We start from the raw sequence: 11489 nt of genomic DNA on the forward strand, positions 1-11489 counted from the left end.
CCTCAACCCCATAGAAAATCTTTGGAGGGAGTTGAAAGTCTGTGTTACCCAGCGACAGCCCCAAAACATCACTGCTCTAGAGGAGATCTGCATGGAGGAATGGGCCAAAATACCAGCAACAGTGTGTGAAAACCTTGTGAAGACTTACAGACAATGTTTGACCTGTGTCATTGCCAACAAAGGGTATATAACAAAGTATTGAGAAACGTTTGTTATTGACCAAATACTTATTTTCCACCATAATTTGCAAATAAATTCATAAAAAATCCTACAATGTGATTTTGTGGATTTTTTTCTCTCATTTTGTCTGTCATAGTTGACGTGTACCTATGATGAAAATTACAGGCCTCTCTCCTCTTTTTAAGTGGGAGAACATGCACAATTGGTGGCTGACTAAATACTTTTTTTCCCCACTGTAGTTAGTAGAAGAAAAAAAAAAACATTGGTTTGACACCCCTGCTCTAGCCCATGCCTCCACCAATCTGATGTTTTTAGATTTGCGGGAATTAGTGAACGATTCCACATTTCAGGAGAAAGGAGATATTGTTGGGACGCACCGAGTGGTAGGCCTACATCCTGTGTGACAAGATAAGGACCAGTCCAGTGTTGTGTCAGGCTGTGGTGCCTACCTGCCACCAGGCGGATGGTCCCCATGATGCCACAGATGGGCCTGGTGTTAGCTGACGGAGGAACATCCTTCTTCCCTAAAGAAACAAGATACAGGATAAACACTCTCTAATCACAATGATTAACACACATCCAGCTACTGTATTGACCACACACACATCCAGCTACTGTACAGACCACACACATCCAGCTACTGTATTGACCACACACACATCCAGCTACTGTACTGACCACCCACACATCCAGCTACTGTATTGACCACACACACATCCAGCTACTGTATTGACCACACACATCCAGCTACTGTATTGACCACACACACATCCAGCTACTGTATTGACCACACACATCTAGCTACTGTACAGACCACACACATCCAGCTACTGTATTGACCACACACACATCCAGCTACTGTATAGACCACACACATCCAGCTACTGTATTGACCACACACACATCCAGCTACTGTATTGACCACACAATCTAGCTACTGACAGACCACACACATCCAGCTACTGTATTGACCACACACATCCAGCTACTGTATTGACCACACACATCCAGCTACTGTATTGACCACACACACATCCAGCTACTGTATTGACCACACACATCTAGCTACTGTACAGACCACACACATCTAGCTACTGTATTGACCACACACACATCTAGCTACTGTACAGACCACACACATCCAGCTACTGTATTGACCACACACATCCAGCTACTGTATTGACCACACACATCCAGCTACTGTATTGACCACACACACATCCAGCTACTGTATTGACCACACACATCTAGCTACTGTACAGACCACACACATCCAGCTACTGTATTGACCACACACATCCAGCTACTGTATTGACCACACACATCCAGCTACTGTATTGACCACACACACATCCAGCTACTGTATTGACCACACACATCTAGCTACTGTACAGACCACACACATCCAGCTACTGTATTGACCACACACATCTAGCTACTGTATTGACCACACACACATCCAGCTACTGTACTGACCACACACACATCCAGCTACTGTATTGACCACGCACATCTAGCTACTGTACAGACCACACACATCCAGCTACTGTATTGACCACACACATCCAGCTACTGTATTGACCACACACATCCAGCTACTGTATTGACCACACACACATCCAGCTACTGTATTGACCACACACATCCAGCTACTGTATTGACCACACACACATCTAGCTACTGTATTGACCACACACACATCCAGCTACTGTATTGACCACACACACATCCAGCTACTGTATTGACCACACACACATCCAGCTACTGTATTGACCACACACACATCCAGCTACTGTATTGACCACACACACATCCAGCTACTGTATTGACCACACACACATTCAGCTACTGTACTGACCACACACACATTCAGCTACTGTACTGATCTCACACATCCAGCTACTGTATTGACCACACACACATCCAGCTACTGTATTGACCACACACACATCCAGCTACTGTATTGACCACACACACATCCAGCTACTGTATTGACCACACACACATCCAGCTACTGTATTGACCACACACACATCCAGCTACTGTATTGACCACACACACATCCAGCTACTGTACTGACCACACACACATCCAGCTACTGTATTGACCACACACACATCCAGCTACTGTATTGACCACACACACATCCAGCTACTGTATTGACCACACACACATCCAGCTACTGTATTGACCACACACATCCAGCTACTGTATTGACCACACACACATCCAGCTACTGTATTGACCACACACACATCCAGCTACTGTATTGACCACACACATCCAGCTACTGTATTGACCACACACACATCCAGCTACTGTACTGACCACACACACATCCAGCTACTGTATTGACCACACACATCCAGCTACTGTATTGACCACATACACATCCAGCTACTGTATTGACCACACACACATCTAGCTACTGTATTGACCACACACATATCCAGCTACTGTACTGACCACACACACATCCAGCTACTGTATTGACCACACACATCCAGCTACTGTATTGACCACACACATCCAGCTACTGTATTGACCACACACACATCCAGCTACTGTATTGACCACACACACATCCAGCTACTGTATTGACCACACACACATCCAGCTACTGTATTGACCACACACATCTAGCTACTGTATTGACCACACACATCCAGCTACTGTATTGACCACACACATCCAGCTACTGTACAGACCACACACACATCCATCTACTGTACTGATCCACAATAGGTCATCTTCAGTTGTAGACCTAGATCTTTTGCTGAGCTAGACGGAGTGGTGCGCTAAACTTTGCCAGCACTTTATGCAGTTGTAGGTTTTAAGGGTACATTCATTATTCACAACTTCCGCACTTCAGGAACTCCATTAGGAAGCTATAAACCCTCTCTTGGAACCTACCTGAATTCATCCAATAACAAATGCTTGTTTTTTGTTGCAAAACGTTTCGCTACGGTGTGTACTGAGTCTTACCAGTCAGGGTCATCTCATTGGACACCCTGTCGATGGCCAGGACTGCATCGGCCCCGTCATCACAGGCCTCAATGTAGAACTTCTCTGGGGTAGTGTGCCTGTGGGAAGGGAATAATGGAGAGGTTCAAGTATGTGGCGGAGTAGGGTGAAGTTTCCCCTAGATGCTGATCTTGGGTCAGCCAGGAGCACACCGTAACAGAAAGGCTGTCTGCCGCCTGAGATGCAGCACATTACAGAGACGTGACAATCCTGAGGTTTATTACAGGGCAGACAGGCAGACCATGAACTTACGATAATGACAACTGAGCCGTTGTGGCCTTGAGCAACGCACTTAACCACCCACAGAGTAAAATACTGCACTGATAGGCTACGGTATAAAACACGTGGTCCGTCAACCCTCCATCTGGAGAGCTATAGTTGAAACCGAGATTAATCCGTGAAGAGCACACTTCTCCAGCGTGCCAGTGGCCATCGAAGGTGAGCATTTGCCCGCTGAAGTCGGTTACAACACCGAACTCCAGTCAGGTCAAGACCCTGGTGAGGACGACGAGCAAGCTGAGGAGAATCCCTGAAACGGTTTCCTGAAAGTAGAACTTCTTCGGTTGTGCAAACCCACAGTTTCATCAGCTGTCCGGGTGGCTGGTCTCAGACGATCCCGCAGGTGAAGAAGCCGGATATGGAGGTCCTGGGCAGGTGTGGTTTTGCGTTGGTCTGCAGGTGTGAGGCCGGTTGGACATACTGCCAAATTCTTTAAAACGACGTTGGAGGCGGCGTATGGTAGCGAAATGAACATTCAAATATCTGGCAACAGCTCTGGTGGACCTTCCTGTAGTCAGTATGCTAATTGGACGCTCCCTCAAAACTTGAGACATCTGTGGCATTGTGTTGTGTGACAAAACTGCAAATCTTTGAGTGGCCTTTTATTGTCCCCAGCACAAGGTGCACCTGTGTAAAGTACTTAAGTAAAATACTTGAAAGTACTACTTTAGTCGTTTTTTGGGGTATCTGTACTTTACTATTTGACAAATTTTACTTTTCCTTCACTACATTCCTAAAGAAAATGATGTACTTTTTACTCCATACATTTTCCCTGACACCCAAAAGTACCCTGTTACATTTTGAATGCTTAGCAGGACAGGTAAATGGTTTAATTCACACGCTTATCAAGAGAACATCCCTGGTCATCCCTACTGCCTCTGATCTGGCGGACCCACTAAAGACAAATGCTTCGTTTGTAATTTATGTCTGAGTGTTGGAGTGCGGCCATGGCTATCCGTAAAAAAATAAAACAAGAAAATGGTGCCGTCTGGTTTGCTTAATATAAGGAATTTGAAATAATTTATACTTTTACTTCTACTTTTGATACTTAAGTATATTTTAGCAATTACATTGACTTTTGATACTTAAGTATATTTAAAACCAAGTACTTTTACTTAAGTAGGATTTTACTGGGTGACTTTCACTTTTACTTGAGTCATTTTCTATTAAGGTATCTTTACTTTTACTCAAGTATGACAATTGGGTACTTTTTACACCACTGGTAAAGATCATGCTGTTTAATCAGCTTATTGATATGCCACAGCTGTCAGGTGGATGGATTATCTTGGCAAAGGAGAAATGCTCACTAACAGGGATGTAAACAGATTTGTGACCAACATTTGTGAGAAATAAGCTTTTTGTGCGTATAAAACATTTCTGGGATCTTTTATTTCAGCTCATGAAACATAGGACCAACACTTTACATGTTGCGTTTATATTTTTGTTCAGTATAGAAGCACTCCAACAGACTTGATCTAGAAGCACTCAAACAGACGTGATCTAGAAGCACTCAAACAGACGTGATCTAGAAGCACTCAAACATTTACGTTACATTTACGTCATTTATCAGACGCTCTTATCCAGAGCGACTTACAAATTGGTGCATTCACCTTATAGCCAGTGGCATAACCACTTTACAATTTTTTTTTTTTTTTTTTTTGGGGGTAGAAGGATTACTTTATCCTATCCCAGGTATTCCTTAAAGAGGTGGGGTTTCAAATGTCTCCGGAAGGTGGTGAGTGACTCCGCTGTCCTGGCGTCGTGAGGGAGCTTGTTCCACCATTGGGGTGCCAGAGCAGCGAACAGTTTTGACTGGGCTGAGCGGGAACTATGCTTCCGCAGAGGAAGGGGAGCCAGCAGGCCAGAGGTGGATGAACGCAATGCCCTCGTTTGGGTGTAGGGACTGATCAGAGCCTGAAGGTACGGAGGTGCCGTTCCCCTCACAGCTCCATAGGCAAGCACCATGGTCTTGTAACAGATGCGAGCTTCAACTGGAAGCCAGTGGAGTGTGCGGAGGAGCGGGGTGACGTGAGAGAACAAACAGACGTGATCTAGAAGCACTCAAATAGACGTGATCTAGAAGCACTCAAACAGACGTGATCTAGAAGCACTCAAACAGACGTGATCTAGAAGCACTCAGACTTGATCTAGAAGCACTCCAACAGACTTGATCTAGCTGATGTTGTAGCCTATATAATTTTTACATTTTAGTCATTTAGCAGACGCTCTTATCCAGTGCGACTTACAGGAGCAATTAGGGTTAAGTGCCTTGCTCAAGGGCACATAGACAGATTTTTCACCTAGTCGGCTCAGGGATTAGAACCAGCGACCTTTCGGTTACTGGCACAACGCTCTTAACCACTAAGCTACCTGCCGCTTAACAAGCGCTTTGAGATTCTGTATAATGAAAAGCGTAATAAAACTTTAATTATAATAATTACTGGTATTATTATTATTATTATATTGTCTGCTTGCATAACTTGACGTGAAGTTGTGACTGAATTCAACAACCAAAAGTAGGTTAGACCCGGTTCATGGCCCATGGGTATTGCACTTGTCACATAGGCTTGGTTATTCTCAACGAGCTACCGGCGCCATCTCTGATTCATCAGCAGTACTTTATGTTAATACATCTACTACTGACTTGCCCCCATTTCCTTGGTTTGAGAACATGACAACTCAGTCAGGTATTCAGTTGCCCAATAGTTCTTGCAAAGGGTCACACACACTACAGCTGAGATGGCACATAGAACTGAGCTTACAGGACAACATTTCAACAAAGAAAATGCAGAATTTGGGAGTGATAAAACCCTAGTTCTGTTTGCCTGGACAGTTCTCTGGTCAAATTGTTATCATATGCTGCTTATCCATATGACTTGACTACCTGGTAGCAAACAAGCCAACCAGACAATTAAAGTTTTTTTTTGCAACAAGATGAGCTAATTAGCTGGCCACTAAACTGAAATGTTCATGCAACATTAAATGGGATTTCTTCATTAGCTAGCTAGACAAATATATTGTTATATAGCTAGCTCAGGTTAAAGAGTAACTTTTATGAAAAACACTTTTTTTTCCCATGGAAAACCAGATGTTTTGTGCTTAGTTATAGTGAAACATGTCAATACTGGTCTTCATTTTGACAGTTCGTTGCAAAAGTGATATATTTTGGTTAGGGCTGTCAAATGATTAAAATTTTTAATCAAATTAATCAGAATTTTCAGTGGATTAATCATGATTAATCACTATTTGCAATTACACCTGAATCCTAACCATTTTTTTTCTGAAATGCATACGATGTCCCACTCACGTGCAACAGACAGGAACTGTTCTTTACAAGCCTCCGCAAAATGACGCTCCTCAGTTTTTAATATAGTCAGCGCAAAAGACTTAAGTTCCCACGTGTCACTGATTAAATGTGCAGTTACTCCGAGGTAATTGTTGTTACTCACTGATGTCCAATGGTCTCCTGTCAGGGCGATATGATTTACTTGAGCCAAGACCTCTTTCCTTTTTTCTTTTTCGTTTTCATAGAGCTCGTGGATTTTCTTCATAACTGTGGCTCTTGACGGTGGCTTATAGAATGAGTCTTGAGACGCCACTTGCAAAACATCAAGGAAACCTGAGTCTTCTACAATGCTAATGGGTCTACAATCCTTTGCAATCCATTTTGCTATTGTGTTGGTCAAATTATCTGAGGTTGATTTTGTTAATTGCCTGCAAACATTCAGCGTGGTCTGGCGCAAACCACTTGCTGAATCTGACGGCCCAGCAAACGCATGTTTGGCGTTGACATGGTACTTCAAGCTTGAACAGCTCCGGTGAAATTGAAACTCCTTCTTACAAATCTTGCAAATAACCTTGTACTTGTTAACTGTACCATCATCATTCTTTTTATATTTGTATCCGTCAATAGGCTCACCTTGCTCCATCTCGCCTCTAGCTCCCAACCACTTTCCTGACCTGAATAATTTGTCACACTGCGCATGCGTGAAATGCGTTAAAAAAATTGACGTAATTAACAGCAAACAACTAATTAACGTCGTTAACGCGCTATTTTTGACAGCCCTAATTTTGGTCTTTTAATAGTAAATGTAGCTCTTTTTGCCCGTAGCGGTTCAACTCTACCATTGAAATCGTGACGTAATGGCACCTACGTCATCTCAAGGGAGGGATTCAGTATGAAATAAACTCCCTTCTAGATGTGCTGGTGACAGTGCACCTTACTTGGCAAAGGTCTTGGTAAGTGGAGTGTGCCAATATATTTTGCATGATGGTTCCTTGACTAGACTACTGATGTTACACAACATTCAAAAAGGCACATTTCCACACATATCAAGAACAAAATCATGTAGGCTGAGGATGATACGTTTATATTCATAGCCTCAATCAATCGTAACAAGAAATAGATGACAATGGTGGTCATGTCAACGCGTTGGATTTTTTCCCAACCGCTGTCTGCTAAAACAGTTGGCTCATAGTTTAATGGTGGCAGCAGCCTGGTCTCATAGACTAGACGTGACATAGTAAACGTAAATCCAGGCCACTCTAATTAGTATGACATGTTACGGTTGGTATGGTTACTTAAGGCAAAACCGAAAGGAGTGTGGTTGGTCAGGGGTGGATGGGTGGGCGTATAACGCAAACATCTAGCAACCCAAAGGTTGCGTGTTCGAATCTCATCACGGACAACTTTAGCAACTTTGAAACAAATTACTTTTTAGCTACTTTGAAACTACTTAGGATGTTAGCTAACCCTTCCCCTAGCCCTTTAATCTAACTACTAACCTTAACCACTAATCTTAATCCCGCTAACGTTAGCCACCTAGCTAACGTTGGCAACAACAAATTGGAATTCGTAACATATTTGATATTTTAGTCATTTAGCAGACGCTCTTATCCAGAGCGACTTAAATGAGTAATTAGGGTTAAGTGCCTTGTTCAAGGGTACATCTAAATATTTTTCACCAAGCAGGTTCGGGATTCGAACCAGTGACCTTTCGGTTACTGGAAAAACGCTCTTAACAGCTAGGCCTCCTGCCGCCCCGTAACATATTGTACAAATTGCAATTCGTAAACATATCATACGAAATGGATGATGGACATTCACAAATTAATACATACCATACGAAATGTAACATACTGTATCATACTAAATGGACCATCTCGGATTTACGTACAGAATAATACTAAATGCTCTGAAAACAGGTTGGGGGCAGATAAAAAAAAATGTCTCCTTTATTTACAATATCCATCCTGTGCCCACACTTCTAATTCTGAAAAGTAAAAGCATATCTGTGAGAGGGGTCGCCCTGGTAGTAGTTGTAGGTTTTTATAGAGAACCCAAGACTAATCTGTGAGTTAATTTGACCATTGGAAAAAGAGATACTGGGTAAATACTGCACTGCGGGTTGGATTGAATTGAGACCCTAATCTTTATTTTCGAGGTGATGATTGCACTTTTCTTCCCAACAGAATAACGCCATAAATGTGAATCCACATTTCAATGATTTGTTTTGCACCCTACGGGGGGATTAGAGTTTACCACTGTGAGCCAACTGTTCAGAGACATATTTGCTCGTGATGCACATCATTTTATTATCAGAGCATGCCATTAGATACTTCTGGTAAGTATGCTTTAGTGAGAAAGTGTTGGGATAAGGTACAACTACTCCCACCCACAACTTCTCAACTGAATGCATTTTTGAACATTTGAAGGGGTTCGGAAAAGGCTGAAATTGGGGTTGAGAGTTACCCTTTAAGCAAGCTAAGCGAGTTCTACTAGACTGCATGACCATTGGTTGTTGCCTTGGCTAGCATTCACCAAGATAGCTGTTGACTTAACTAACATTCAGCAAGCCAGCTAGCTAATGTCAACCCGACTTTTGACAATCATGACAAATGTCGACCGATATTCCTTATACATGATTGGTATCGTTTTAATACATTTAAAAGTGAAGAACAATACTTACAAATTGAACCTCTCGTAGGCAGTCGCCATCTTCACTTCTTGTAGCGAGCTGATCTTCTTCTTCTTCTATGATATAATGGCGGTCCGCAAACAAACGTTTCCCGTGCATGCCGCCACCTACTGTGCTGGAGTGTATGGTCGATCATGGTTTACAACGTTAGCTCCACATTTTCTAAATCCTCTTACCTAACTCAGTACTTCTGAGAAAATAAAAAAAAAGAACCCTACTAACTTCTAAAATACCCTTTGGAGGGCATATTAATGCCGGCCCTTGGGCTCAGAGTCCCATCTCTTCTGCCACACATCTATCAAAATAGCTGATCTTACATTTGGCCTCACCTCTATCCAGTGGAACATGAATATCAATTATATCTAGTTTTAAAGCCCTTTTGGCTATCTGGTCTACAATTTCATTCCCTTCCACACCCGAATGGGCTGGGATTAGGCCTGTGGCGTTCATTACATTTTGTCAGCCCGTGATTGTCAAGCAAATAACTGCCAGTCTCACGGTAATTGACCGTTAATTAACATAAACACATTTAGCATCTCCTGGCTTCCACGCATAGCCTACAAGCCACTAAAGCAGACCTTTGCAACATCTACATAATATAGTCTACACCATCACAATAAATCCATTATTTATTTTAGACAGGTCTAAAGAAACATGATATGAAAAAATATATAGTATATTTCAGAAGAACAGAATAGCATACTCTGAGTTGTTCTTATGTTAGGCCCTGATCTGGCTATGCCAAATGGCTGTGGGCTACACTAGTTCATTTAGCAGACAAGATTTGCTTAGAATTCCATGGCATTATTTTATTGTATGAAGAATACAATTGAACATAGCTGAATAAAATAGAAAGGATATTTTCTCCAAACGATTTGAGGGAGTGAGCACCTGCGGCTATTCTGTGTTGAGCAGTTAACAAAGAAACAGGTACTCCTATATGCTTAATTTAGAGTTATTTATGGAACTTTAGTTGTGATACAAATGCTGGGCTATATGTTTTGATTTTTAATACATTCTAAGGCTTCAAGATGCGACTCTAATGATGACTTGAAAAAAGTCACATGAAAGGCATGAGCTCTGCTTTGTTTTTTGCGCAGGCTGTACACACCTCATCAGTCTCTCATTCACAATTTAACAAGCACCTGATAATGCCTCGATTTTTCCCGGTGGCATCCCCTTTGTGTGGCCGTAATGCCCCCTAAAGAAATCCATGCCTTTCTCGGCCAGTGGCCATTGTGCCGAATTTAATCATTATAATTCCCTTCTCCTGGCTGCGTGCTCCGAAGCACCTCTCACCGACATGGCTCTCACAGTTAGCTCAATTCTTATTAGCCAATGCCCGTCACGTGATCAGGTCTTTCTCACAGGCTACAAGTGAAGACCGACACATCGGGGATGCAACTGCGCCCGTCCTTATCCAATTCTGAGGCGTATATTGAAGATATTGGAAGAACTGTCCACATTTACTTTTCATCAGCCAACAAGATGAGTCGGCCTAACGAACAGCAAAAGCACTAGCCTATGTCAATCTACTATCCCCCATAGTACAAAATGTTGACCTATTCTATTCTGTGTGAGAAATAAATATTCCAAACATAGCAAATGGCAAATGCCATTATGCATGTAATGCTTTTATTATAAATGTGCAGTTTTATGGTGAAAATTATCTTCCCCAAACTTGAAATTCACGTGCTGCATATGTATGCCAGTTAGGCTCTACACCTGTTTTAAAGTGGATTAATGTGCTTAATTTTAAGAAGTTATTTGGCCACTTTGGTTGTGATACAAACCTTATCAAAACATACAGTGCATTCGGAAAGTATTCAGACCCCTTGACTTTTTCCACATTTCTTTACTTTACAGCCTTATTCTAAAATAGATTAAATCGTTTTCGCTCTCATCAATCTACACACAATACCCCATAATGACAAACCAAAAACTGTTTTTTAGATTTTTTTGCACATTTATACAAATAATAATAATAATAATAATAATATCACATTTACATACGTATTCAGACCCTTT

The 11489-nt window shown here is 42.0% G+C and overlaps 1 protein-coding gene across 1 annotated transcript in view; it reads right to left on the reverse strand.

Annotated features, from left to right (window-relative positions):
- The window catches only part of LOC121586823 (phosphatidylinositol-3-phosphatase SAC1-A), a 34204-nt gene extending 24699 nt beyond the window's left edge, over nucleotides 1-9505 (reverse strand). Inside the window, exons 1-3 of the mRNA XM_041903820.2 lie at nucleotides 9453-9505; nucleotides 3166-3263; nucleotides 630-704 (exon numbers count right to left, since the gene is read on the reverse strand). Coding sequence (XP_041759754.2) covers nucleotides 630-704; nucleotides 3166-3263; nucleotides 9453-9481 — 202 coding nt within the window. The 5' untranslated portion in view covers nucleotides 9482-9505. The remainder of the gene's footprint in view (nucleotides 1-629; nucleotides 705-3165; nucleotides 3264-9452) is intronic.
- Between the last annotated feature and the right edge of the window lie 1984 nt (nucleotides 9506-11489).

This window comes from Coregonus clupeaformis, chromosome 17 (assembly GCF_020615455.1).
Source record: "Coregonus clupeaformis isolate EN_2021a chromosome 17, ASM2061545v1, whole genome shotgun sequence".
NCBI lineage: Eukaryota > Metazoa > Chordata > Actinopteri > Salmoniformes > Salmonidae > Coregonus > Coregonus clupeaformis.